Source organism: Conger conger, chromosome 8 (genome assembly GCF_963514075.1).
Source record: "Conger conger chromosome 8, fConCon1.1, whole genome shotgun sequence".
In the NCBI taxonomy this organism is placed as follows: domain Eukaryota; kingdom Metazoa; phylum Chordata; class Actinopteri; order Anguilliformes; family Congridae; genus Conger; species Conger conger.
In genome coordinates, this window is record NC_083767.1 from 12,908,480 (window position 1) to 12,925,144 (window position 16,665).

At 40.8% G+C, this 16,665-nt stretch overlaps 2 protein-coding genes across 3 annotated transcripts in view; one reads left to right on the top strand and one right to left on the bottom strand.

Moving 5' to 3' along the window:
* LOC133134753 (protein phosphatase 1K, mitochondrial-like) lies at window positions 1-11,994 on the bottom strand. Its single transcript, XM_061251112.1, has 7 exons — window positions 11,827-11,994; window positions 9,410-9,929; window positions 8,798-8,898; window positions 5,316-5,481; window positions 4,577-4,721; window positions 3,367-3,501; window positions 1-2,813 (listed from the first exon to the last, which is right to left on the bottom strand). The coding sequence occupies exons 2-7, from the start codon at window positions 9,841-9,843 to the stop codon at window positions 2,682-2,684; spliced, it is 1,113 nt and encodes a 370-aa protein (XP_061107096.1). The 5' UTR covers window positions 9,844-9,929; window positions 11,827-11,994; the 3' UTR covers window positions 1-2,681.
* Window positions 11,973-16,665, top strand: part of LOC133134752 (probable E3 ubiquitin-protein ligase HERC4) — a 16,601-nt gene continuing 11,908 nt past the window's right edge. The window contains exons 1-7 of one of the 2 annotated variants that reach the window (XM_061251111.1): window positions 11,973-13,003; window positions 13,198-13,321; window positions 14,595-14,671; window positions 14,835-15,056; window positions 15,557-15,648; window positions 15,984-16,114; window positions 16,488-16,615. In XM_061251111.1, coding sequence (XP_061107095.1) covers window positions 12,778-13,003; window positions 13,198-13,321; window positions 14,595-14,671; window positions 14,835-15,056; window positions 15,557-15,648; window positions 15,984-16,114; window positions 16,488-16,615 — 1,000 coding nt within the window. In that variant the 5' untranslated portion in view covers window positions 11,973-12,777. The remainder of the gene's footprint in view (window positions 13,004-13,197; window positions 13,322-14,594; window positions 14,672-14,834; window positions 15,057-15,556; window positions 15,649-15,983; window positions 16,115-16,487; window positions 16,616-16,665) is intronic. The other variant, XM_061251110.1, reaches the window with a different exon arrangement.

Consider the following 16,665-nt stretch of genomic DNA (forward strand, 5'->3'; position numbering starts at 1 on the left):
TTCAAGTGTGGGGAATTTTTTTTAATTCAGAGAGCTTGTTAACTAATCATACATTATGTACAAAATATTATTGTGGGAAACAGGAAGTTGCATTCTGTTGAGACAACAGAGCTCACATACAGTTGAACGGCTGCAGCCAAGTTCAGATTGTGACACAGATAAAAACCTAAAAGATCTGTCACAGTAAAGCACAAATGAGGAACATAAGCTGGCCTTCGCCGTTACCACTGTGTATTTTGTGTATGACATACAGTTGAGTACACATTTGAGGGGAAATGGGAAACCGTTGGTCATGTCTTTTATAGTACTTCTGACACCATATGGGTGGCGGACAAAATTGCATAATTGCAAGCATGGGAGACAAGTTTTAAAGTTAACTCAATGACATTTTCAATTACAGAAAATTAAATCCAGCCCATGTGATTTCACGCACACATTTTTGTATCACCATACATATTTAGAATCAAAATATATCTTTTTGGAAAGGTTAACTTTCTGTTCACGCATTTGAAATGAACAGTAGTTAAGATCAGCCCCGTCTGTGTGAACCATCATTCTAGGAAGACATTTTCAAGCTAAAAACTGTGAGCTGATGCACAACATGAAATAAAATGGTGCAGATCATCATTCAAGTCTGCTGTGATGCCATCATGTTTAATTAATGTTTATTAAGTTTAGTCTGCAGATTAATTTGAGTTAAAATAGGATCTCAGAAATTTGAGTACTGGTTAATTTTTGCCTGCTAATCATAATTCATAAACGTTTTGAGTATATTTTCCCCATTACCATTAAAAGCTGATTTTGAACAAATTATATGAGGACAAAACAGCATAAAAACATTCGAAAATACTTCCTACCAATGATAAAACATGGAAGATATACTTATGCCCCCAATTTGTCTTTCCAACGCTAAGGTCTCAGAATGGAAATGCCTACAGAGCAAAACAAAATAAGATCTTACCTTTAAAAAGCAATTCAATTAAGCAAGCTAAAGCAAGGCCTCAATCTATTCAAGTCTAACTGCAGTTTGTCATGCTACACATTTTAATTCAATTTCCAAAAGCTGTAGTCCAAATGCGTTGTAGCGAAAACTAAAGTTTTTATTCGTAATGATACAGTACTATTTGGCTGTCAATGTGCCCAACAAATAAAATAAAACCACTCAATCAACACTCACACACTATATTGTCCCCTTGGGCAGCTGGATGAAGCATCCACAACATCAGTGCAGATTATAAATGTACAACCTACATAATACCAGTAATACAATGGCTCAAATCACAGTACTGAACAAAGCTAATTTAGCTACGTTAAAGCATCCACACTTCAACCAGAAGCATTAATGAGAGAACTGTTACCCAAAGGCATTTATAACAGAATTCTGCCATGCACGGCTACTGAATGGAGTGCAAATCATCACCATTTGTTATCAAATGTAGCAGGTATGATGCCACAGACAATCAGTTTTGGGAAAACCTTTGATGAAGTAACATTAAAATCCAGAACATCCAGAACATAAAAATAGCTCTGCTTTTGAGAACCAAAGCATCACCGACGAAACCTCATATTAACCGACGAAACCTCATATAAGTTATATACTGTATGTATAATAAATACATTTAAACAGCAGCATTTTGCCAAACAGACAAAATATATAAACAGTAATATATACAATTTATATTAAACAACAACATCTACAAAGAACAAAATAGATCTGTGGTACATTTTTCCTCAAGAAGTGTTGGTTTAGAGAAGATTACACAATTTCTTGTAACTAACAAATTGCCCTTGATTCTACAAATAAGACCCAATCGTTCAGTCTATGAAGACCTTACATGTCAGCTGTGTGCTTTTTAAAAGTGGTTTGTTTGTTTGCCTAACTGCCCATTAGGTTTTGGAATGCATGTAGAAGTAGACATTATCAAACCGCTTAAACATTCTCCCCCGAGTCCCACCAAAGCAGACGTGCATGACAATCCAAACTGCATTCAAACTACAAGTGTCGATGTGGACAAACCCAAATTCAGAGAATTGCTATTCTCTCCAAACGATTCAACTGACATGCAGAATATCCATACTCTGATTTTCATACATTGCCATACTCAATGACCTATGCAAAGCTGAGGGAACGTCTTCAGTGCATGAATATACCACAACTTTAAAGTACATCAAGCTGCAGAACCCAGTCATCTCAGACGGGCAACTCACTCACACTGCTAACGAGGTACTGAAGGCTTACAGATCAGTGTAATACCATTTCACACGCTGATCAAAATCATCAGGGGGGAAAGTGCATTAAAGTTCCTCACCAAAACATTTGCAGGACATGCAGAACAAATAGCTTCTAGACAGCAACCACATTATAATATATAGGTAAAATATTCACTTTCTGGAAAGTGACTCAGCGCCCTTTTCAAAAAATAATGTGGCTGCTCCTAAATAGCACCTAGTGATAAAACCGTATATGTTAATTGGAACTGTTCCTTTCCATTACTCATGCACAGACTGTACTTTGGCGCTTGAAGGCATTCCTACAGGTTTTCCCCCAACATTCACAAAAGTGTGCTTCCTGATATCTGGTGAAGAACGTATGGTTGTGCTTCCCTCCAGTGTCCTAAAGGGGGCACCCTGTGTCACAAGCTATTGCACATCGGTTGAAGTCCAGCTCCCAGCCTGACTCGCTAGGCCCAGCGCCCACTGGACACAAAGCTTCGGCTGAAGGAGTAGCTGTTCTCAGAGCTCTTCTGCTTCCCCCAGGCTCCGAACGGCACCACAATGAGGGTGCTGTTATCCTCCGATCCGTACTGAAGTGCCTGCATCAGGGAGCAAACGACAGCCGAGTGAGAGCATGACATACCGTAGCCCGTCACTGGGACACCACTGCCTTCTACCTCGTTTATATTTGAAAAGCAGTCTTTATTTAGAAACACCTTTTAAAAAATTATCCATAAAGACTTTCATATAATAATTAGTGCCGATTAGTCCAGGGCTGCTGCAAAGCATTTACCCAGCTAAGACAAAACATTCTCACAATATAGCTGCAATGTTGTGGCAATGTTACAACACTGACAGAACATTTCAGTTACATTAGGAAAACATTTTGTGTTTCCTGGGTAGCTGTCCCAATGCATTACATTACAGCGCACAATAAAGTGCAAATCATAACCAGGGCAAGTCCGCTGAAAAGCCTAGAGGGAAGTATGGTTCCAAGTGCTAGAGTGATCACATACATAGAAACATGAACCCTAGTAGAATAATCAAATAAACTGATCAAGTAGCAATACCACAGTATTGGCAACTAGAAGACTAAGAATAGTAAAATGAATATACTCGAGTGCGATCATAACAGCCATGGCATATGCGCACCTGTTCTGAGATCAGCTGAGCAGCTTCTTTAGGGTCCTGACACTGATTAATGACATCACAGATCTCCTGGCTGTTCATGATGAAGTTGACCCCATCTGAAGTCAGAGCCAGGAAGGCGTCATGCGCATGATGCAGCTGGAAAACAAACCCACCCCATTACTGGTTGGGTTCGCCTCAAAATGGCTGCCTGCCCAGCCTCGACAGGATAACAGTAGGACTTCATAAAGAAAAAGGACATTTCCAATACATGCCTCAACATGCAAAATGTGGATAGTGAAAATGCACTATTGAAAACTTTGCTTTAGACGAGTAAAAGTAATGCAAATTCATAACAAAACAACGAATTAATTACAATGAGATGAGTTCTCTCTCTTAAAAAATATAAGAAAAATAATAAATAAGTACATTACAATAGCTCAGCACACATTTGACCAATTTTTGGCAAGTTTGGTGAAACTATGACAGTGTTCCTGTAGATAAGTGAGGACTGTGGGAGAACTTCCAACGATGTGAAAGTTGGTCAAAATAAGGGCATCTGTTAGGGGAATGGGCGGCACGGATGGTGCAGTGGGTAGCACTGCCGCCTCACAGCAAGGAAGTCCTGGGTTCGAATCCCCGTCGGCCGGGGCCTCTCTGTGTGGAGTTTGCATGTTCTCCTCGTGTCTGTGTGGGTTTCCTCCAGGGACTCCGGTTTCCTCCCACAGTCCAAAGACATGCAGGTTAGGCTGATTGGAGAGTCTAAATTGCCCAAATGTATGAATGTATGAGTGTATGAGTGTATGAGTGTGTGAGTGAATGGTGTGTGTGCCCTGTGATGGACTGGCGACCTATCCAGGGTGTATTCCTGCCTTTCGCCCAATGTATGCTGGGATAGGCTCCAGCCCCCCTGCGACCCTATTCAGGATAAGTGGGTTTGGATAATGAATGAATGAATGAATGAATGAATGAATGAATGAATGAATGAATGTTAGGGGAATGTCAAACGTAATACACAACACATTTCAGACAACCTCAAAAAGTGAACAGGGGAAGTAATGTAGGTACTCTATGTAGGCCAAGCTCAAATATGGAAAAACACTGCATTCTGTTAGATGATTTGCTTCTGTTCTGACATGTACTAATGTGGAAACTGCAGGTGACCCTTCATGGACAGGTATGGCCTGTTCGACAGAATAGACAGAATTCTTGTTTGTGACATGACGATACTCACGGTAATCCTCTTTGTCTCTGGTTCAGCTATGACACCTCTGGTCTTCAGGTCAAAGTCTCCAATGCTTCGTGTCATGGCTAATCTTCCATTGACGTTGGCCTGGCCCACACTGTTCCAGGTCACAAAGCCACCACTCTTCTTTATCCTGCAGGATCCAGAAAGAGGTCATCCAGTCCAGTTCACAATCTGTGTATGGGAAAACCTGAGGCATTTCGTTTTCAAAAAAGATTCAGCATTGAACTTGATCAGTTAAAATTCACCCTGACCACAGAGATAAACATAACTGCTGTCTGGAGTCTTGTTCATAACTGCTGTCTGGAGTCTTGCTCATAACTGCTGTCTGGAGTCTTGCTCATAACTGCTGTCTAGAGTCTTGTTCATAACTGCTGTCTGGAGTCTTGTTCATAACTGCTGTGAGTCTGGTTCATAACTGCTGTGAGTCTTGTTCATAACTGCTATGAGTCTTGTTCATAACTGCTGTGAGTCTTGCTCATAACTGCTGTCTGAGTCTAGTTCATAACTGCTGTCTGAGTATAGTTGATAACTGCTGAGTCTTGTTCATAACTGCTGTCTGAGTCTTGCTCATAACTGCTGTGAGACCTGTTCATAACTGCTGTGAGTCTTGTTCATAACTGCTGTCTGAGTTTAGTTCATAACTGCTGTCTGAGTCTTGTTCATAACTGCTGTCTGAGTCTTGCTCATAACTGCCGTTGAGAACAGAAATGCGCGCCTCTCGTACCTCTCCTTCTCATCTTTCCTCTCCGGGGTGTGGTCCACGGTCAACTTGAAGGCTTTCCCCTTGCGACAAAGCAGGGCCCGGCTGTCCCCCACACTGGCCACCACCAGCTCGATGCCGTCCCTCAGCAGGGCCACGGTGGCGGTGGTGCCAGAGCTCAAGAGGGAGGCTGCAAACACCAGACGCAGTACTGTCACACATGGGCCGCCGCACGGCGCACAGCCTCCACTGCACTCAGCTAGCCTGCATCGCCTCTCACTCGCAACACGGGAGGCTGAGGCTTCACTGCACCCAAAGGGCCGGAGTAAGCAGTACGACCAGTAAATAACACGGAACGAAAATCAAAAGAAAGACATGCATGATACATGGAGCTAACAATGAAGGCACTTCTAAGGCAAATTTTACAACAGGGTTCGAAAGTGTAATGTTAAAATTCAGTGGCGGAATCTTGGGAGAAATCATGCGGTGACATAAATGGTATTCTTGATTAATTGTTTCTAGAGTAATGTATTTAGGATTAACAGATAATACCAAACAAACCACACCAGCTTGGCGTTTCTATTCATGTAAGGTGCGTGATTTTACTGACCACATGGGCAAGGTTTTCTGCAATCACAATTTGTTGATCTTATGTAACAGAGGATTTAATCTCCAGGAGGAAGAACAGATGCGGTTACCAAACGATCATTTTGTCTACCGGAGAGCATTTTACATGTCATTCAACGTTGTTAAAAACCCTGTTGTAAAATGGGTAGATTTGCAAAGGATGGATAACATACATAAAGATTGAAATAAAACAGACTTACAGTTTATGTTATACAGTACATATTTTTTAAAGTTAATTTGGGCTGTCAAACTAATTCAAGAGTCACAGGTACAAGTTACTCACAAGTACCCAAGAGAATACTCTGCTATCACATTACTGGATAGACAGTATAACTCAAGAAAGAGCAGGAAGGAGACAAGAAGCTATCACAGGGATGTGTGTATTCAATTAGGCAATGTGTGTATGTGTGCGCGTGTGTGTGTGTGTGTGTGTGTGTGTGTGTGTGTGTGAGAGAGTGAGAGAGAGAGAGAGAGAGAGAGAGAGAGGGAAAGAGAGAGAGCACAAGAGAGAAAGAGATGGGGTGGGGAGGGGCTCTCAGGCAAAATAACAATTATTCTTCAGATGTTGACTGTTGTCATAGAAACTGCCATAGAAACTGTCTGTTATTCTTGGCTTCCTCAAGCCTTTCCAATTTCACTATCTGAAACGCAGCACTACACATACTTCTGTGTGTATGGCACTAATCCACGGCAAACAACCATTCCTGGCCATGCAACTTATATAGTCAAATAACCGAAATATGGAGCTAATGCTAAATAGCAGCGGCATTGCTCAGAATTGAATAATGTTCAGACAACATGGTGGGCGTTGCTGAAAAAGTATTTTAACGATGAACAGGTCAACCCACTCCTCTGGTCATTCTCATCACCATACTAAGTAGGTTAAACAGGTTGGGCCGGTGCTAATATTCTTTAGGAAACCTAAGAGACAGTACACAGGCAGTTTCTATGGCTAATGAACACACTAGCAGCAGGCAAAAGTTGTCTACATAAGAAAGAACAAAAACTGATACTGATAAGTCGAAAGTAAGAGTTTGCCTGCCTTTTTCAGCCAATTCATCAACATTCTTAACATTCGCTGTCTGAGAAAGTAGCACCGCATGTGACATCTCAACTAACGTGTATGAGAGAGAGAGAAGAGATGAACCTTCCAGTAGTCCAGGCAAGGAAGCGCCGGACTCCTTCACCTGGGACAAAATTTAGCCCTTCTCCTTCCACTGAAGCCCACCAAAAAAGTGTCCGGGGCCTTCAGCTCTAGAGACTGTAAGCTGGGTCTGCAGCTGTCATAGATAACACGCACACACAGGCAAATTGGAAATTTCATGCACGGCTCTAACCAAACATTTGAAAAAAATAAAATAAAAAAAAGTAAATGCTATTAAAAAAAACATCTCTGAAATAACAAAAGCTACAATCAGCAAAGAAGGCTGTCCAATCGCAGGCCGCTTTGGTTTACCCGCGTAGCAACAAGGACTGGCCACTGCATCAGTGTGCTCAATCATCACTTCCTGTCTGTGGATACTTTTTATGGACATCAATGGCCAATTGCGATAAACTGAAACCTGAACGCAAACGGACACTGCAGTTAGTACGCAGCTGCAGACCAAATTAGTATGCACCCCAAGATCCAGTAGCAACAAAGAAAAGAACAGAGGGATGTTTATCCAACTCTTCAACAAAATCATCCTGACACAGCAGTGGAGTTAAATTCTCTTAACACAGCTCTTAGAGTAGACTAAAGCTTGAAATGCATTTAGAGTCTCAGTGGAGTGGCGGATCATATGACGCAAGGTATCATACTATGCAAAAAATGTAATCCAGCTCCCAGTATAAACCAGGAACCTGCAATCATTTGAGCAAAAAGACACAGACTGTGTATTTTTAAATCACTGCTGACCGTGAGACATTTAGCAAAGATCTGATATAACAGTACATTCAAAGCATACTGATGGCATTGATGAAGAAAACTATAGACAGACCAGTTATATGCAGATAAAACTAATACGTAGCCAGAATATGTAACTGTATGTATACAGCTGAATATACCTAATCACAATCTCTAACTGTGTTTTATTAAAATTATGTGGCATTTAAAAATGTTTAACAGACTAATATCAGGCTACCAATGGACCAACAACAGACCAGCTGGACTCAAAATAGTTTCCGTTGCATCTATAATTAAGCTGGTGTACACTGGGGCATCTTCCACCATGCCAGAGTCACATGTTAGTCTCATGTCTTCAGGTATGCAGCTGCGGACTAACTCAAAAACAATGTCAGCAGTCGCCTCTAACAATGCCGTTACACTGATGTTACAATCATGTCATTCAACTCCCATTTCAAATCAATCATTTGCACATCTAGTCCAATTTTAGACTAGATGAATAATGTGATATGGTTGACAGTATAATATCACTGCAATTAAAAACATAGTTTACCGTATTCCCTGGTGTCATAAATGATATAGCTACACATTATTAATACAATAGCCATTAATTTTATATCACACTTGCATTGGAATCATGCAGCATATTCGTACTTTAATCTTCAAAGCTTGGAAATAAAAACATTTCAAGAGCAATGCAACACATTAAGGGCAATTAAGCTAATATGACATTTCTCCTTGTTAGTACAAACAAGTCAACACAAGACATGCTCTCTCCTCTGTATCAGTCAATACCAAGTTAGTAACTGTTCAAAAGCTGTGGATTATACATTAATCTCTTACCCTGAGGCCAGCCAAAATGAAGAATAGCTTTCATTTATTAATGCCATTTAAAAACCAATTCATTTTGAAAAGTAAAGTCAGGTAATACAGAGCAGATATCTCACACTAATGTTATCTATAATATTATTTAATCTTATTTCAAGGTACCCACCATTGCCAGAAAAGTGTATATGTCTCGCCAGTGCCTTGTCGATTTCCAGGAATGCTTTTGTTAAAACCAGCTCCAGATCGGATTGCTCTGCTACAAGATCTCTGAAATAATAAACAATGCATGCACAGCAAAAGCATATTTGAATCATCAAAGCACCTTATTTTAAGGAACTAACACGAACAAGGAAGTCGTTTCAGCCTGACACTTGAAATAATTATTTTTCCTAAGGTACCTGTACTAATTTACATGAGGATCTGTTTTTATTAGGAGAATACTTTTATACAATAGTACCATATCTGAGTCTTTTTGCTCATAAAAAATCCATAAATAAAAAAGAAAAAAATCAATTTGCATTATATTAGGAACCAAATTTATTGAGTGGGCCTTTAAGTACAATATAGCTATTAAAAAGTATTACTTTGTGTGCATCTTGCGAATACACACTTCTGCAAGTCAATGATAATGATTAACGTAGAGGTAGAACGAAATGGAAGTAGCCCTAGACAGACATTTCACAGCAGGTAGTCACCGGTTAAGCTCAACACGTCTACTCTGTGAATCTGCATCCAACCCAGTAGCTTGAGCTATCTCTAAGCCAAGCGGGGCACCTACTTGATGTACTTTTCCATGTATTTGTCACAGAAGTCGGCAGCTTGTGGTCCCCCATGCCCATCGAACACGGCAAAATACAGAATGTTGTTGGTCATCTGGGAGACCTGCAAGCGGTCTTCATTCTCCTTGCGCTGGCCAATCAGAGAGGCGCAGCCCACTTTGGACAGGCTGACTTTGGGGATGGGCATGCCATATTTGATGCTGGGAGGGAGGAGTATGGGTTCATCGATGCGGTTGTCCCAGATCCCGAAATTGTCCCAGGTGGTGGGACGCCCACTCCCGTCTGGGTCAAACCTGGAGTTGCTTCTCCTGGACGAAAAGAGGCAGTGGAAGAGGCGCCGATCTCCTTTCTGGCCCCTGGTGGTCAACAGAGCCCGCCTTCGTACGTGGAGTCCACCAGACCTGGCCAATTTAAGGAAGGCGACAGCTGACATAACTCAGCTGCAGCTTGGACTTGGTGATGGGGAAGATTAGTCTTCTCTCAAGGCACAGCACTGGATCTCGAGAACACTGTCACTGACTGAGAAAACAGTCAAATGGGAAACGGAGAGTACCATCAGAAACAAGCTAAAGATGTGAATGGTCAATACAGCAGAGAACGGGTTGATAGTCATGGATCTCCATCTACATACAGATTTCTGTGAATTTGCTGGAATTTGCTTGAGGTTATTTTTAGGGGCCTAGTTTCCGGAAGTAAAACTTTCATTCACTATTTATCTTGACTGTCTAACTTGAAGCCATTATTATGGCATTTGCTTTAGGTCGGCATGAAACTCTCCCAGTTGAATCATCACCTCAAAAAGACTGTTTATGTGATTTTAGAACATGCAGTCCCAAAGAGCATTGCATTAGGAATCATCCAATCACAGAGCTAAATTTTTCAAGGTAATGTTAGGGGGTCTAAGTCCAGTTGTCAAGTTGTTCCGGAACCCTTCGTACCGAGGGCCATAACTTCAATTCATCATAAAGTTTTGAAATCCAGGGGACTCACAGGATTCTCTGTTGAATAATATTATGGTTGTTGCTTTGATAAAAATCTATAGTCTGCAGAATCTACATCAAAAAACTCTTCTGGAACCCTTTGCCCCACCCATATTTCCACTCAGTAAGGCCTGATAGCCAAGGGCTTTCTCTTGCACTCTTTTCTTCTCAAGCACTCACATGACTGCTGTTTATTTACGGCTTCCATTCCAGCCCCACTCCCATAGCGCATGGATTACTGAGGGTTTTCCCTTTGCGTTTTATAATGCATAAACACACCGTACGGCGATGCTAACAGTTAATTATTACTGAGAAAATAACCTGCCGATTTCCACAAACCCACAGCAACGTTAATCTTCTTCCTCGGGTGCCTGAGGGAATGCAGAACCTCAGAAGATTTCGAAAGCAGGAATAGGTTCTGGAGCATTACAAAGATTTGAACCCTTTGCTTGGAAAAACGCCATCTTTTTATGGTCACCTGTAAAACATGCTGTGTGTATGTGGGGGATAACTTAACAAAAATACCTGCTCAGAATTCTGAGCACAATTTTCCATGATGTTAAACTGGATTCTTCAAAGTCATACAGCTATATGCTAAATAAATGCTGTCCTCTGTCCATTATGATGCGACCCAGCAGAAAAGAGTGACAGAGACGAATAATACGACAGTAGTCTATATGAATAATGAAATGTATGATTCATTACTCATCTAGTCACTGCAAAATCCATGCAAGGGAATACATATGCTCACTCAGACGCACAAACAATACATGACGCAGTACTTTCAGGTGGATATTTCAAGCAAACTTCCCGGTTGTATTCGTGGAACTGCAGTTTACACCAAACAACAATAAATACACAATAATAAAAAAAATGAAAAATTAAAGTTTTAACGCATCAATTTTTTTTATTCATTACAACAAGATCTGCAGGCTGTGAATATGCATAAACGTAGGCACGTCATATCCGTTTCAATTTCATCCGCAGATAATTCTATCTGGACACTCAGCTCACTGACCCCATCATATCATTCATAAACAGCACTTGTTCTGTGCACGATAAACGCAGAACCTGCGTTAATAAACGCGGGACGCGCCCAGCAATTATTGTGTGAGTATGAATACGGTCTTTAGGCCACCGTTTCACCGTTGTGCTCTTTCACTCAAATCGAAATGTGCTAAATCTAACCAATCAAAACAATTTCCTACAGCAAACATTTGGGCATAGGAACATTCGTTAGTGTTTTGAATATTCGATCTTTAGACATAAAAACCGCAACAACGGTGCTTGCACATAGTAGAATCGTGCAAGCAAGTAGCACCTCCGTTGCTGCAAGCTAGCTACCTTGCTAACGTCACAAACTAACCATTGCGGTTGAAACATTCTCGACTGTTGCGTCATGTTTAAATATAAATAACGCAAGTAATCAGTCCTACCTTTTTATTGTCAAAACAATTTCCAGATTTCAAAAGTGATCGATTTTAGAAGTGAGAGGTGGTCAAAAGGATGACGAATTTCAGTAATTTCGTAGATATCACACATCCATTGTCCTTGTAGATACTTGCCCCTGGTCATAACTGGGACCCTACCAAAACGAGTTTCATGACGTCTTGAGCAGCCAATCACAATTTCAGAATCCCTTAGCTCCAGTCCAATCACGTCCCAAGTTTCAGTGGGAGTGTTTAACAATATGTTGAACAAATGTATGATTGTCAAGAGAAGTATCCAATCATATCTTAACGCTAACTAGCTACAGAACCCTGTAATCTATTTTTATAAAATATTTTTTGTGACGTTTCATTTTGGTAATGAATACTTTGAACGCCAAGCAGAAATACTGCAAAAATTAAAACGATGCCTCACAATTCGCATACTTTACTATGGCGTACGAGTTATGAATTATGTCGGATGGAGTTGTTTCTCGTGCCTGACTGTCCACTGTAGTTGGTGTACAAATCCATCAAAACCAAGAGCGGATTAGCTAGTTGAACAGTTGTCAATACCAGGACGTGAATTTGGCCACTGAACTTGTTGTTTTATAAATAGTCTGAGTCTATTGGAAGCTACGTAAACTATCACAAACTAAATAATATGGTAAATTATGGTATTACGGCTTCATTTCGGCTTGTTTAGATATCAATATCATCAAGATTAATAAAATCCAGTTGATGACGCTTGAAGAAATGGTTGATATTGCGCTAGGTTTCACTTTCCATCCACTCTATGAGAAAATGGAAACGAAATCATGAGTTTCGTTTCCGATTTCTGATGTCACAGCATAACACGAACTACCTTTATATTGAGAGGGACGCAAGAACTAACCAGAACACCTTTGTTGCTCGACTAATAATGGGAATAGAATGAATTAAAACAAACTAAATGCTATCATGATATGCTGGGGAGAAACCAATTTTAGGGAATTAGGCTTGGACAGATTCTGCCAGGACGATGCGCTTGGGATAGCAGAAAACCATCATCTGGTCACTGCACAAAAAGACAAGATAACTGCCGTGTCTGTTGGAAGACGCATGATTGCTGTTGTCACAGAAAAGGGTGAAGGAAAATTCTGTTTACAGGATGACATTAGTCAAACAAAAAGCAGACGGAAGCCAGGTAATCACCCTTATGACTAGCTGTACAATTTGTTTACGGTTTGTCGTTTTTTGCTGTCATCTGTTGTTGTTTTTTTACAAACTAAATGTTTTGCATTTTTAATATTTTTAAATTGACAATGCAGTCAGTAATATTATAAAATGTATACAAATTATACATTTCTAAAAGCGATTTATTTGTTCACTTGGCATTAGCTCACTTGGCATTGAGCAGGGAGAAAATCGACTCACTGAGCTGTGGAGCAGATTGTATTGTCATGGTCTCACGGAAGGGCAACGTTTTCCAGCTAAACTACCGAATAAAACCTTACATTCCCAGGTAAATGTTACGTGAACCTAAGTGGCCGTGTTACATTGTGATAGGATATGAGATTGTTCCATCAGACGAAAAATATTGCAAACATTTTGTGTTATGTTCCTGTGTTCTGTGTGTTAGTGTATCATTGTTTAGTATTATTTATTCTTGTAATTTATTATTTTTCATATTTTATGTCTGGTTCTGTTTATATTCGTTAGTCTTTGCACTCCTCTTCCCCTGTGATGTCTGAGTCTGAATGTTTTCTAGCCCAGTCACTCCCTTGTCTGCGTGCCCCACTATTCGGGTGTTTACGGTAGTTCCGGGGTTCAGTCTTCCTTCCAATCTTACATTCCTTACTTCCTGCTTTCTCTCCATTTCATGTTTGTACAAAGCACTAATATACTAATCCCAACTAACATAGAATTTGTACAGTACTAATTATACTAACACACTAATATGTTTGTCAAACTAACAAACTAACATTCACTAGTTTTGGGTATTTGTAATTTAAATCACTTCACTAACTTACTAACGCATCACCAGTTTCAATTCTGTTCTGTAACTCCGCCTCCCTATTCTATCACTGATGACTTGCTTAGTTTCAGCGAAGTATTCGCACCTGTCTCTCTCTATCCCTGCATCTCCTGATTCTCTGCAATTGTCTACTCTCTAGTCCGGAGCCGTTTGTATTACATGTGTGTCATTGTGAATCCAGTCCGCGTTTTCGTTTCCCCCTCGTTATTGTTCTATTACCCTTTCATGTGTCTCACCTGATGTTTATTTGTGAGACCGCCCTCACTCCCATGCCCCGCCTAGTTTGTCTCATTCCCCTGTGTATTTATACCTGTCCTTTTCAGTTGCACGCTGCTAGTTCGTCTTGTTCTGTTCTGTTCCCGAGCCCTTGTATTCCGTCCCCCAATTCTAGCCCCCTTGCCCTTGCCCTTGCCCTTGCCCTTGCCCTTGCCCTTGCCCTTGCCCTTGCCCTTGCCCTTGCCTATTTGGTTTTGACCCCTGCGTGCTTCCCTGGACTCTTCTTTGCTTTTTGGATTTTTGTACCTCTGCCTTTTTGGACGGACCCCCTGGTTTTGACCCTGGCATGTTTTTCGACTCTGCTCTGTCTGCCCCTTTTGATATTAAAACCTGCCATTTTTCTGCACCCCTGTCTGCTACTGGTTCCTCTGTTCCCCCCGGCATAACATTTTGTACATTTCTCAGAACTTTTACTACAAAACGGAAATTCCATGTTCTTATCAACACTAGCTAACAATGCCAAGGTCATGATTATGTTTTTCAGGTGTCTCAGTGCACTAAATGGCAGACATGTGATACAGGTTGCCTGTGGGGACCACCACACCATTGCACTCTCAAGAGGTACTGTACAGTACACTGAGCTGGAATAAAGTTGTCTTTCACTGACCAGCAACACAGTGCTGTAGATACATTTCATATAATGAAAGCCTTGTGATTTCCTGTGTTGATCTATGAATATGACATTCAATGGATTTCCCATTTTCAAAATTCTGAACGCTTTCAGATGGACAGCTCTTCACATGGGGAGAAAACTCCAATGGTCAACTGGGACAGGGGGAGGGAGGACGCAGCTCTGAGACCCCTAAGTGCCTCTTCTCTCTGTCAGGGATCCCCCTGGCTATGATCACTGCTGGAGGGGACCAAAGCTTTGCTCTGTCTGTATCAGGAGCTGTGTTTGCTTGGGGCAAAAACAGTGCAGGGCAGCTTGGCGTTGGAGATAAAGAAGGTGAGGCATGAGAGTGATATATGGATTGCTCTTTGACATTAACATGAACAGTAACAACATATACAATGACATGAAAGTCAGAGTATAAGGGCGTAGCTGAGGAGGGCTCAAACATCACTCAAAGCATTAATCACAGCTAGCCTTTCATGAAATACCTTTATAGTCTGCTTGTGGCAATGCCTCGACACTGATTCAGATCCCTGCTCACCATTATTATATGGTCTTTGGTCATTTCATGATTATTATAATTTTTAATTTATTGATTTTTGTTGTTGTTGTTGTTGTTGTTGTTGTTGTGCACTAAACATATCTGTCTTATAGCAGGCTAGTTGTGGCTATTTAGCACTGTGGTAGCGTGTATTTTCATGCTGGGCCAGCAGAGTATGTTCTTTGAGGCTGAAGGGCTTGAGTGGCATGATGTGAAAGAAATTATGAATTTGTGAATTTGAAGTTGTAAACAGACTAAATCATTATTATTTTCCCTGTTTGTATTTCTGCAGATAGACATGTTCCAACGACTGTGAAAAGCCTAAATCTGAAGAGGACTGTCTTCATTTCATGTGGAGATAAACATACTGCAATTCTGACCAAGGTTCTCGACTTCTTTACTTTCTCAACAAACTCAAAGTGGATTGTGATTTTTTTTTTTTGTGGCTTAGTGCTGGTCATGTGACACGACACTTGCAAAAATATATATAAATCAACACTGAAGGACTATTGATTAGATGCTCAGATTTGTTGGTTGTGGTTTTCTGTGAGGTTAGATGGGTGTCATAACCAGGCTAATATGTATTTAATAATGAAATAATGTTAAAACTTTTCAAACAAATGAAACAAAACATTGACAAGTCCAGGAAAACATTTTTTTTTTGTCCTTGAAAGATCATTTGGGAACGGTCAGTCATTACTAATTCTGCGGCTCTACAGGGAGGCCTGGTGTTCACGTTTGGATCAGGAGAGTACGGGCAGCTTGGACACAGCTCCAACAGAGAAGAACTGCAGCCTCGTCTGGTGGCTGAACTCTGGGGGTCAAGTGTCACCCAAATAGCCTGTGGAAGGTAGAATGACCCAGTGGTGTCAGCAAATTTTTTCACAGTTACTCCTCTTTAATGTCCTTTTGTAAAAAGACTTATGTAAAGTCATTTGATATATCCAATCATTGTTTATCAGGAGTGCATAATTCTGAAAGCTGGATTTGAAGGACTTTTAAATACTATAGCCACCCCATTTCAGGGCACCATCATTTTTGGGACATCGCAGGTGTTTCTGATTAGTCAGGTGTGTTAAAAAAAAGTGATACTCAATGGTACTTTGTACTTGAAAGAAGCAAACAGATTCGGGGCCATAGGTTTTGGGAGATCTTTTGTTCTGTGAATTTTCCCCTACAACAGGATTATATGAACTTAAATGCATATTCTGTCTCTATCAAAGGCATCACACGCTTGCATATGTTGAATCCTTGAAAACAATCTACTCATTTGGATGTGGAGAGCAAGGGCAGTTGGGAAGTGGACAGGCCACCAATCAGAATGTGCCTCTTCCTGTTCATCTGTCTTCAGGTATTGACATGGTTCCTATCCACACTCCTTTCATGTTAGTGTTGTAGTAC

Coding starts and splice junctions, on each gene's coding strand:
- LOC133134753 (XM_061251112.1), bottom strand. CDS start 9,843: ATGTCAGCTGTCGCCTTCCTTAAATTGGCCAGGTCTGGTGGACTCCAC. Junction 4,722..5,315: donor AGGAAAGATGAGAAGGAGAG/GTACGAGAGGCG, acceptor TGGATCCTGCAG/GATAAAGAAGAGTGGTGGCT. Junction 3,502..4,576: donor CAGAGACAAAGAGGATTACC/GTGAGTATCGTC, acceptor TTTGTTTTCCAG/CTGCATCATGCGCATGACGC.